Source organism: Sarcophilus harrisii, chromosome 4 (assembly GCF_902635505.1).
Source record: "Sarcophilus harrisii chromosome 4, mSarHar1.11, whole genome shotgun sequence".
Lineage (NCBI taxonomy): Eukaryota > Metazoa > Chordata > Mammalia > Dasyuromorphia > Dasyuridae > Sarcophilus > Sarcophilus harrisii.
Window position 1 is genome coordinate 338,023,787 of NC_045429.1, and position 12,695 is coordinate 338,036,481.

Sequence of the window (12,695 nt, forward strand, 5' to 3'; positions counted from 1 at the left end):
TTAATGATCCTGTTAAAAGGCATGTGTGACTGCTTCTCAGAGCTCTATATTCAGCTTTAAGTGGCTGGAATAGAGAGACCAAATCTTCCCTCCATCCTCTCCTCTTCCTCCCACCCCCAAAAAAGTTTTTGTTTTATATGTATATTATCAGTCTGTGGCCAATGAAAACTAAAAGCATCAGCTAGAATGGGGCTATAGGTATGGTGAATGGGTGAATTTACTTTTGTGGTTTGCCTGGGAAACCACAGGGCTAATGCTGAGGCACTACTGTCTTGTTAAAATGAGTCAGTAATACTTTCACTGACCAGAACATCCGGGGAAAAAAGATTTTATTTGAAGCAGAGATGATTTTTTTTTTAAGCAGCAAACATAACTTTGTATACTTATTGTTAATGTACATCTGATTGTTTTTTATTTCTGACTATATAATGATGTTTAACTCAGGATTTGTGCCAGGGGAAACAGGAATGCTTTTATTGCATGACTCTCAAACAGCTTTTGGATTGTTTTGCTCTGTTGAAGAGCTGTGCAGTTACAAGACACTCCCTCTCCCTTTTCTGACCATCTTTCATCTTCTCATGTACCCTCCATTCGTCTCCCATCATTCCCTTCCTCACCACCACCAATTTATCCCTCTCCCTCCCCCTTTTTTTTTTCTTTCCCATTCCTTTCTCTTCCATTCACTATCAGGAAGGGCAGCCTGTGGAGGCCCCAGTCAGCCCAACCCAGAGCGAGCAGGGACTAGAGGCAGCAGCGGCTGCAACAGTGAGTGGATTGGAAACCAACCAACAATCACTTTATGTATTTTTAAAGAGTTTCCTAGTCATGTACCAGAATTCAGAATAACTATACTGAGGGCGTGGGGCATGTATGACTTGGGAAATATGTCCTGGTTGCTTATTGGGACCATGGCAGAAGAGATTTCTACTTCTTGAAAACAAATTTTGATGCCATCAGTATAGTTATGACATTACTAAGTTCATATGCCAGAATGCAAGGAAAGTAACTTCCATGAAACTAGTTGTATTCCAATCTTAACCCCATGATCCTAAACCAAGATAACAGCAGTGGGCTAATTCACTTTCATGTCCATATATTTTGTTTTGTAATAGAGAATTTTCATCCTTTAGGCAAGCTCATCTATATGACTTCTGAACTTTCCTATACTTCACTGATGATGTCATTCACTACCTCAGTGATGATATAGCTTTTCCCCAGAGGAAGGTTTTATATGCTGCTTCTACTTTGTGAAAATCCCATTTTGCATTGGGCCCATTTTGGTACTGATGCTGTAGCAGTACTGAACAGTGCCTGCCACATGGTGACTAATGCTTGTTGATGAAGGCATATAGACTCTTCTTCCCTCTGAGTAGGAAAATGTAAGGCCGGTTGCTTTGATATATCTGTTCTTCCCATAACCTCTTCTTTCCCACTTTTCTTAATCCAGTTAAGATGAACTTGTGAGACTTGATGCTTTTAGTTTGGCCTCTGTGACTTTCTACCATGTTGTTTTACCTCTGGCTCTATCAGCTTGTTTACTGATTGGCTTTTCTCCACAAAAGCTTTTGACAAAGCATCCATGCCAGGAGGAAAACAAGAGGTCTTTGGGATTATAATAATTTTTATACATTAGGAATCCTAGATTAAGAAAATAGATGGGCTGCAGATCCCAACACTGACATGATTTTGTTATGTTTTTGTTTATCTTTATTGTGTATTTTGTGTAACAAATTTTGTACTTACCAGTTGTATGTGTGTCCCCCATACCTTTCTCATAGTGTTTTTTCTCCTCTGTTCTAAAGAAGCTTGTCACTGTCTGTTCTGGAATGTTCTGTCTGTCTTGATTTTACTTTATCTGCAGGTTCATGAAAACCTTCAGAATCTGCATTCCTCTTTAATGAGTCCCACCCTTCCCATGTGTTCCTCTCCTCTGCTGCCCCTATCTCACCACCTTCCCCCTCTAGTCAGCAACTAAAGTTGTGTGCCAGATGAAATCACATTTTCTCCCTTCACCTTTGTTGCACTGCCATCCTCTGGGATGTATATCTTTTTGAGACCTTAGGCACCACATTCAGAAGCACATCCTAGAGCTTGAAACAATGCTGGAGATGAGGATTACTCTTAAATACTGGTCAGAAACTTGTAATATGAGCTACATACTGAAAGGTACTGCCCAGAGAGAGAATCTGAGAAGAAATAACCCAGCCTTGCCTGCATCATGCTTACTTAGTACAGCTGAGGTGCCTTCTGAACAAAGTGCAGCCCTTCTAACGTGTGCTGTGTACAAGAGATGGAAGGGTTTGCTGGAAAATAAACCTTAAGTTTGGCCACTTTAACTACAGCAGATTGAAGCTGAATGTTGGGGGCCTGTAATCAGGTATAATTCTAATTCTGCCCCTGCTTTATTATCTTGCACATCTCCTGCCTCTCTAAATCTGAGTACTTTTTAATCAAATTGGTTTAAGAATTGTTAGCCTTGAGATATTTCTGTGCTGTTGCTTTATGTGGAGGAGCACAGAATCTGACCAGATGCCTATAAAAGGAATTGTTCTACCACTCCAGAATCCTCCATTTAAGGAAAGAGGAGCTTTTATTTATTTATTTATTTTTAGCTGCTGTATATTCTTCTAGCAAAAGTTATGTGTGGAATGAGCATATCTTTTGCCCTGATAGGGGCTGACCTTTTCTCTTTGCTCTGTAGTATCAATTCAGAGAGCAGTTAAATATCTGTGAAAGAACAATACAACTTTATCAGGGTGATAACAATCACTTGTTGCTTAAAGCCACCTAACTTGTATGAGATATCATCTTCAGTGCTACAAAAACTGACTTCTTAAAGTTTAATTTGTGATTCTGATCTGTTTATATTAAGCATTTCATTTAAACTGGCTTCTTGATGGGTATTGATTGTGATGAGGTTTGTTTTTTTCAGACGCAGCAGGCAGAATTACACATTTCTTCAAGAACAGGATGAAGCTGTAAATTTAAGTTGGATTGGAGATGGCAGAGGGGCATGGGGGTTGGATGTTATGTATTTTCACTTTTCTTTAAAAGAAAAAAGTAGGATTTTTTTTTTTTTTTGGGTGTGTGTTGTAAGAATGTGAAACTTTGCTGAGGTTTGTATGCACTAACCATCGCCCTTTCCCCACTCACTGAATGTCACATTAAAGTCCAGGCAATTCTACTCTTTCTGTTCATCTGTGTAGGGAACTCACAACTTTGGTGGGATCAGGGTGGGCAACGGACCGACTGAGGAGGATGCTGAGATTATTCAGCATGACCAACTCTCCACCCATTCAGAGGACGCAGACGAGGTAAGATCATAAATCTTGGCCTTTAGGCCCCGCAAGACAATGATGTGAGATTCTTCTCCCTCCACTTTGGATACCTAAGAGATCTTGTTCTCTCTTGGTCTTCTAAAAATTCAGCTTGCCTTCTGAACTCTTGAAAGTTATACAACATTTTCTAATCGGCTGCTGTTCCCAGACACCAAGTACTGCTTACAAAACCTCTGGCAGTCTGGGTTCTTTTATGTTCAACTTCTTGAGGCTTCATATTATTGGTAGTCTACTCCATGCAAGCCCCATTGTTCTTTATACTGAAGGCAGAGTTTGGCCTGGCTCCTGAATTCTTGATATTAGTAGCACATGCTGCTGTTAGTCCAAGGACCATGCATTTCTTCCTGCCTCTGCCATCCTAAGAACTGTCCAAATTATTTGGTATCAGTAAAATCAAAGCTATTACTCTGTTTTATACTGTTCCTGTTAACTTTGATGATCCTGTTCTTTTACATTTGGGGGGAAGACCACCCACCCAGAAAATGGGGGCATTCTTTTAGACTTTGTCCTGGCCTCAGTGCTCTTATTTCAGATACTCTGGCTGCAAGCTGTTGTGGAAGTGATTTTTCTCATTCCTGTAGGGAAACTGAAAATTCATTTGATCAGGCCAGGAACTATCTACATAGTCATTGTCAGTCTCCAACACCTGACAGCAAAATTTGTCAGAATTGTTAATGGCAATGGCTCATCGATTCTTACTGTCCTTTTTAAAGTTGATAAGTGCTGAGAGTAACCAACCACCACCTGGCTGAATCTTAGGTTTTTAGCCTACCAGCCACTTTCATCATGTATCTGAGTATTGGATTAAAAAAAAAAAATTTTTTTTAAAAGGATCGAAGCACATTTAAAAAAAAACCAACTATTATTTTAAAAATCTGCTACTTATACATTCCCTGTATTCTGAGGAAAGGCCTTTAGTACATTAATAGTATTTAGCATTGTCTAACCAAGAGAAGATTCATTAATCATGTGCTCAATACTTGTAATCATATATTTGCTAAGGCCTCACACTAAGTGTAAATTTGTGTTTTCAAGCCTACCGAGGATGAAGTGGTAAGACTAAAGCTGGCTTTGCATTCATGTTTATCTCTTCCCATCCTTGTGATCATTCTCCTGACCTTGTTGCATATACATAACCCTTGCAACCTGCATCTCATGACCATGTCTAACACTTCATAAAATGTGTTCTTAACAGTTATCTCATCTGCATTAACTGCATCTCATGTTATTCACCTCTGTCTTTCTGTTTCCTTTGACTTTGCTGATCCAATACCTCTACAGGTCAACTGAGAATGGCTATTGAAAAAAGTGCAAGTGATGTCTGAGTTGGCATTCTTGAGGTTATTGCATTGGGGGCTAAATCACATTGACTTCTGTCTTCCTCTCTTGTGATGTTGTGGTTCCTATTTACTAGGAATAACTGTTTTTCTCCTTGCCACCAAGCGCTTACGAGCCATTTCTACCATTTCCCCCCCATCTTAGATATAGCTAGCCTTTTGTTGCTTTCAATCAACTTGGTAAAATCCCAATATGTTCTTAATTAATATTTCTGAATCTCAGTCCAGAGTAAGTTTTATCCTCTGTGACACAAGCTGAAGGAGCAAAACTTGAAAGGAGGCTTCTCCCCTCAGATTGTCTGACTACATCCCTTGTAACTATACACTCTATGGAAGAGGGGTCCTCTGTTATACCAAAGATATTCAGATTTTTTTGGTAAGGACAAAAGAAAATTGGAAAAATTCTCAAATAGCCTATGGATCAGAAGGGCAGTATAGCTTTACAGTAATTCACTTTAATGATAACAGAAAATTGTGTGTGTGTGTGTGTGTGTGTGTGTGTGTGTGTGTGTGTGTGTGTGTGTGTTTTAAGGAGCTCAAATGTCTTCCATTTGCCTTTTCTCCAGAAATTTTCCTTAAAATAGCAAAATCCAAAAACTTTGATTTCCTATTTTTCCCACTCTCACTTCTCAGTTTTTCCTGGGTGGGTAGTGGGTAAGAATAAGACCAGGAAGTATTTTCTCTTCCTAAGGATTGCATGGTCTTATTTCTAGTGTCAAGCGGTCTGTGTCACATCTTGGTTAGTCTTCTCTGGGTTTTTCCTACTTGGTGTATGTGTGTGTGGGAGTGTGTGTGTATGGGGGGGGGGGGGGGGGGGCGCGTGTTTTGGCCATTCTTTTGCATGTAATACCAGAAACTTGGGTAACATTTTTCTGGGCTTCTTTCAATTTTGGCTGTAAATCTCCTAGTCACTAAACATAAAAATTCCATGTGTAGATTTCTTTATTTGTTATTGTTACATAGAATTTGCTATCTCAGGAGAACCAGTTACATTTTATAAAATCTTTAACCTCCCAGTTTATATTCAGGGCCAGCTTCCTTGAGATGGTTAAGTAATTATAACATTTAATATTCATTAAGTACCCACAAAATTGGGTTTCTACAACCAAATCGAGATAAATGAGAATTATCTGGCCAAGTCAAAAAAAACAAACTTATTTCTGCATTTTCCCTATTTCACTTTGGCAAAACCCAGTTACACTGTGTGGCACTGTTCAATATTCTTTTTGTTGAGAATATTTTTGGCAATTGTATTTTAGGAATAGGTATGAATAATTAATTGAAGAAATATTTGAAGGTGTAGCCCACTGTCCTCTCAACCTATGAGCATTGCTCATCTAATCTACAGTAGAGGAATTGGTGTTAATACATCCTCTTCCCTTTTTAGGGTGATTGTGAGAAAAGAGGCAGTTCCTAAAGGGCCAAGGCAGAGGAATTATCTTCATTAGTGAATCTTACTTTAAAATACTGAACTTCACAGAGCTAGTGTGACTTTGGAGGAGCTAGAAAACTGTTCTGGGTTCTTTACCATTCATTAGAGTTGTCAGTTTTTTTTAAATTTTAGAATAGCTAAAACAATTTAAGAAAACTAACTATTTTGGGGAAAAGCTCAGAAACACACCAATATGTATTATAGTCCAAGGCCAAAATAAAGTGTATTTTCATCAGATGAACTTTGTCCTGGGATGTATCAGGGCAGGGCTTGCCCCCTTGGGACATAACAGAACTGAGTTTGCCTTCACAGAGTTAACTCACTGAGCCGGCCTCATATGCATGGACAGTCCTCATTTGTCATCTCACATGAATGTCTGGTGCCCCTTGGGGTGGGATCACACATTGAAAGAAATAAATTTCAATAGAATATAGGCTGTACTTTTCCCACAACTCTTTTCTCAGGCTCTGACTTTGAGCAGGGGGTGGGGGAAATGGTAAGCGTGCTCTTGGAGGCCTATGTGGTCCTGCTTTTGCCCAGTGGTGCTGATCTGAGTGTTTGTTATGTTTGTGAAATTTTATCCTATAAGCTATGGCAAGTTTTCTTTCCCAGTCTCTTGGTCTGGGGGAAAGTGGCTGTTTTAGGAGAGTAGAGCTCTCACACTCCAATAGTTCTTTAGATGACTACTTTGGCACTCCACCTGTGTTAGTGGGGAGTGAGTAATGTGCACTCTGGTCTTCTAGAGGCCATTATATAGTCTAACTTGGAGCACTAGCCTTATGATCTCTGGGAGCCGTCCAAAATCAATTCCTGACCCTCTTCCATTGTTTCGAAAATGACTTTGGGTGATTGCAAAGAAACTGGCTGGGGAACAAATGACAGTGGAAAGGGTAAAAGGGAATGTGATATTTGGCCCAAACTAATACCCAGATAAAATTTTGCAAAATAAATTCTCAATATTCATTCAGAAGTCACAAAGAATAGAGGTTGTCTTGCCCTAGAGGATATACAGGGCTCCCTCCAGTTAAATTTTTTCTCCTCTGCCCTGAGCAGAAGTAGCTGATAATTAATCACCTAAGTATAAAAACAGTCTCTTGGTGGCATCTCAATGATAAAGCAAGAAATGTTAATACCTCAGACAAAAGGCTTCAGGTCTTTTTTCTGGAATCTTTGTGGCATGAAATGTTTATGACAAAGGTGTCTATCAAGAGGGTTTTATTGAGTATCTCCAGAGCAGAGTCCTGTGCTTGGAATGAAAACTCAAAGCTAATACAATTCTTGCCTACAAGATTCAGATTAAGTTAGAGAGAGAAACTAGGCTAATCTAAGTAACTTTTAGGGGAAACCATAATGGAAATTAGGAGGTAGGTTTAACATCACATGCTCATATCTGCTCCAGAGGCGAGTGTCCAGTTATGATAACTACAGCCAATACTTAGTGACTTTACTCAGGTCACATTGCCAAGGATTCCTCTAATACCTACCGCTCTTTTGTGCTATGGTCTCATGTGTTCTCCCTGGTTCCTTTTATCCCAAACAGTTCGACTTTGGTGACACCATGGTGCATCAAGCCATCCACACCATTGAGTATTGCCTGGGCTGCATCTCTAACACAGCGTCCTACCTTCGGCTCTGGGCCCTCAGCCTTGCTCATGCACGTGAGTATCCTTCCACGATGAGACATTGCTGAACAGCCCTGATCCCCCAGGTAGGCTGTTATAAACATAATTTCTTAATTGATCGGTTATAAAAAGCCTTAGGACTCCTGAGGCTTTGGGTGAAGGAAAAAATGGATCTGGGAAAAAATGCAGGGAAAGGTCAGCAACTCCTGTTTTCAACACAGTTTTGCCCTGTTAATATTCCCCAGATCCTATGGGAACTAGGATAGTGGGAAGCCTGCAAGAATAAATATAGGGCCCTAAGCAAAAAGAACTAGGCTGTTACCTCTTTGTGAGCCTCTTGATGCACTGATAACTCATTCTTTTTTTCCTCTTCCAGAACTGTCTGAGGTACTCTGGACCATGGTCATCCATATTGGCCTAAAGGTGGAGAGTTTAGCAGGAGGCTTGGGCCTCTTCTTCGTCTTTGCAGGATTTGCCACGCTTACTGTTGCCATCCTCTTGGTGATGGAGGGTCTTTCGGCCTTCCTCCATGCACTGAGGCTGCATTGGTAAGAGGTGGGGTAGGTTTCAGAGAAGGTGGGGAAAACCTCATTATTGCTAATAACATGAGATGAAAATTCATATCCCTCTAAAGAAGGAAAGCCTTCTGGCTTCTTCAGTTATATACTTTCAAACATTTTTCTCCTTCCTTCAGGGTGGGATGTTGGGCTATCTTGAGGAAACACTCATTTTCATCTTTTCATAGATTTAGAAATGCTTGGCAGAAAAACTACCAAAATTAAATCCTGAACCCACTTTGGAACAGCATCTCAGCCTTCCTTTAGCCCAGTGAAATTTCCTTGGAGATTAGCATGTTACCCATTCTTGTCAGAATTTTTCCAGTACCCCTAAATTCTTACTCGAAAGAATTTTGCCATATTTTTGTCAGGTGTTCACTGCTGACATCCTAAGTCATGGTATAAATGATACCTATAAGTCATGGTATAAATGATTTTTTTTGTTTCTGACAAGTAACTGGCTCTCTAAGTTTTACCCTATAGACTGCTCTTTTTTCTTTTAATATATTCTGAAAATATAAGAATTTCCCTTGCAAGGATTAGCTTTGGGTTAAATTGAGAGGAAACATTGCAGAAATATCTTGGTCTCTGCTTGTTGTTTTGCTTGTTGTGTATGCTTTAATGTGGTTTCAGGTTTTGGGAAGAAAGGGGATTTTTGTGTTTCATTTTGTTTTGTTTTTGTAAAATGGAGCTTGTAACATTTTGACTCTTGGTAGATCTGGTTAGTCTAGCCCTTCTTTGTTCAGTGGAATGATCCAACTTCTACTGAAATATGGGAGCTCCTGTGTGTGCTTGACCAAAGGCAAGAATCATTCAAGAGATCTGCCATTATCTGGGTGATCTTAGGCCTCTCATTTCCCTTCCTTAGGCCACAGCTTTCTTCTATATGAAATGAGAATGTGGGGATTAATGGCCTCTAAGCTGTCTCCTGACACTCACATTCCATGGGGTCTCAGATCTGGGCTCTGACTCCCCAGAGAGTTCCAGCTCTTTCTGTATTTGAATAAAAATTTAAAATCTTAGCCTGAGACCTTTTTGCTTCTATATAGGTGTGCTATCCTTGTAGCTTTGCCTTTCATGTGATTTGGCTGTAACTGAAATTGTTTTATAATAATTCAGCTATTTATGTCTGCCTCGAGAGTGAAGTATGGGGTATGAGTTTGCTGATTTGCTTTGCCCACTCATTCCTTTAAAAAAGTTTGGTCTGCTGTCTTTTCAGCAATCCCACCCTTTTCTACTTTGACTTCATTTTTTCTTTTCTCCTCCATCATTCTCCTATCCTTCTGCAGTCCCCATCCCATCTCTCTTTCATTTGGAATAAAACTGCAGCGTTTAAAAGTGGTGGATTATTTATTTTTTATTGAAGAATTTTTATTTTCAAAACATATTCAAGGATAATTTTTTTCAACAATGACCCTTGAAAAACCTTGTGTTGGTGGATTATTTTTTAAAGACATGTCACCCCATTCTCAGCTTATCAGTTCTCTTCCCCATCATACTTCCTTAGGTACTTGATGTGAAAGGAACATCTGAGTAATCAGCATGTGGTGACTCACAGCAGCATGAGTCACATTTTCTCACCGTCCCTGGCTTCCTTTCCTTCCTATTCATTCCACTGTCTCTTTTGCCTCCTGACTCAAGGAGCAGTCACCTCCTCTTGTCATGTTCTAGCTTAAATGTCTGGCTAGCTGCTGCTTCCTTTGTTTCAATCATCACAGGGTCAGGAGCCAGAGCAGTGTGCCTCTGCCTAGTGAATCCAGGAGAAAGAGGAGTTCCTTTGCCCACTCTCCTTGGCTTTAGTAGCATTATTCTTTCTTGTGTTTTAGCATATTAGAATTGGTTCCAGGTAGAGTGGAGTTTTAGATGGTAGTCAAATCTCCTAGCCAGAACTGCACTCATTCTGGACCCAGCTGAGGGATTTGATTTCAAGTTTTCTTTAGAATACTCTCTTATGAACAAGCCTGAGAAAAGTTCCAAGCTTTGATAGATGGAATCAAGTATTTTCAACTCATTGAGAAAATAAATCCCATTACTCAGAGCCAGGGCATGGTATTCTGTGAGCTTCAGACTTAATGTGAAAACTGTACCCTCTGTGTGTTTTTGTCTCATGGAAGTATTGTACTTTTTCTGTAATCAGTGTGGCTTGATTTATCATAACGAACCCCCTACTTGATAATGAGGAGCAGAATTTTCTGACATTAAAGATATGTATTTATGAATTTTTTAAAACTCACAATTATTAAGCTAGTGATAGTTTGCCAGCCAGCTCTGAAACTGAATTCATTGGGGTTGAATTGACATGCACATGATTGGAGAGCTAGTGAAGATGTCATGACTCAAATCCAGGTAATAGGTTTTCTAGATTAGAACTAGAATGAGCCAGAGAGATCATCTTTTACCTCTTTTTACATTTGCGGAAACAAAAACCCAGGTGCCATTATTCTGCTCAATGTGAACAGGGTAGTAAGTGGCTGAAATTTGAACCCCAGGCCTTTAGAGACACTCTTTCTACCCTCTTTGTTGTTCTTCCTCTATGCATTCCCTCCTCCTGTTCTAGTTCCTGCTGTGGTGTTAAGGCCTAGATTTCCCCTAAAAACCTTTCATTTAGTGCTAGTAGATACATAAAGGGAAGAGAAAAGCAAAATCAAAAACTTCCCTTTGCAATAGTTCTTAAGAACCCAATTATTACCCTTCTCTGACCTTGCCCAATCACTTACTGCCTTTTCCAAAAAAATTTCCAGTGTTTGGGTTGGAGAGTCCCCTTCCTATACTCCACACGAATGGATGTTATGGTACTCTACCCCTCAGCTTGGATGTGTTTCAGGATGAAATTTCAACTTCTTGGTATTCCTGGGAGTCTCCCAAATTGAGACAGGGTTGCTGGAAGAAATTGGACTTGTAGACATCTTGGAAGAGGCAAAGAACAGCTGTTTCTGCTGAATACGGCTGCAGAGGTATTCCTACTGTGTCTCCTGATGTCCTACCGGGCAGTATTGGTACCACTTGCTGTTCATATCCTGTGACTCACAGGAGTATCCTATTATGCAATTTCTGGGTCTGTTCAGTGGCTGCAGGAAAAAAGATAATTTTTGATTCCCTGTCCTGTGAAGTTCACTATCTGGGATTATTTCTCGAGGGGTGGGAGCCAGGAATCTAAAGTTGCAGTACTAGGCAATAGGCAGCTAGTACTGGTGTGGAACAATATATCTGAGATGTCCAAGGGGTTATTTCTGAGAGCCAACTTTTCTTCTATTTCATGACTACTCCTTTCCCTTGAACTTAAGTTTGGGGGGTTTCTTTCCTCTTTCTCTTTCTTTCCCCTTGCCTCCCATGCCTGCTATCACATCTCTTAGCAAACATTTGGAATGATGGGGACATTAACTTTCTAAGCTGCCAAAATTCAAAATGATTCTCTCCTGTGAAGTTGGTGTTTCATTGGAAAAAATTGGAATATTCAGAAACCTGAGTACTGAGGCTTAAACTGACTTTTTTCTCCAGAAAGATCATTTATATAACTTTTTTCATCTCGGGCATTTCTTTCACCCTCCTTTTCCCCTTCCATCTCTCTTAACCCTCCCACACACCCTCTGGCTGATGGATAAGAGGAATAGAGCTCCTCTCTTGTTAAGTAGGCCTGTGATGGCCCTTGGACTCTAAGAGGCTATGGAATAGATGAGGAAACAATTTCCCAACATGATTTTGGAGGTGCTGTAGAGTGAAGAAGAGGGAAACTATATTGAAGCTTAATCTGGGAAAGATATTTTCTATACATATGGGTTCTTGTGTTAAGCATCCAGAATGAGTAGTACAATGCTAGAGGACTTGCTAGAACTGATATTCGCATCCACCCCACTTGGGGTCTCAAGTGGAATGAGTTGAGAGTATTTGTTGTGTTCCTCATCTTTCTGCTGCCCAAGACCAAACAATCTCCTGTGCTGTCCCAGATAGGACCTCTGAGTAAGTGCAGTTGGTCCTTCTGAGTCACATTTATTGGCAAACACTGAGGATTGAAGCCTGGGAAGAGTCTTCAGAGAGACACATTGCACTTCCTCAGATCCTCCTGCATTCGGAATCCCTGGTAACAATTTAGAGGGATGGGAGTGGTCAGAGTAGGCCCCCACAGAGCAATCTGTAGCATGTCCCTGGCTGGTGGAAAAACTGACTAGGCAGCAACCCATGGCCCTGCTCCGCCCAGTCCCAGAGGACTTTGTGTTTGTTCTTTCTCAGGAAGTGCACGTTTCCCTCACAGGAGAAAGAGCTTTCCAGCTCTGTTCTGTGGGGCACAAGGGGGTGGGCCAGGGAGGTGACGGCAGGCTGGCCCCAGGTGCAGCTGGTTCCCTTTAAAATACTCGTGATTTCTGGGGTAAGGGAAATAACCTTCTAGCTTCTTGATGTCAGGATTTAGGCCC

At 40.5% G+C, this 12,695-nt stretch overlaps 1 protein-coding gene across 6 annotated transcripts in view; it reads left to right on the forward strand.

Moving 5' to 3' along the window:
- ATP6V0A1 (ATPase H+ transporting V0 subunit a1) overlaps positions 1-12,695 on the forward strand; it is a 61,754-nt gene that overhangs the window by 44,606 nt on the left and 4,453 nt on the right. For 2 of the 6 annotated variants that reach the window (XM_031966306.1, XM_031966308.1), the window contains exons 18-21: positions 3,207-3,314; positions 4,374-4,391; positions 7,648-7,765; positions 8,106-8,277. In XM_031966306.1, coding sequence (XP_031822166.1) covers positions 3,207-3,314; positions 4,374-4,391; positions 7,648-7,765; positions 8,106-8,277 — 416 coding nt within the window. Of the gene's footprint in view, positions 1-690; positions 766-3,206; positions 3,315-4,373; positions 4,392-7,647; positions 7,766-8,105; positions 8,278-12,695 lie in introns of all 6 variants that reach the window. The other 4 variants (XM_031966307.1, XM_031966309.1, XM_031966311.1 and 1 more) reach the window with 3 other exon arrangements.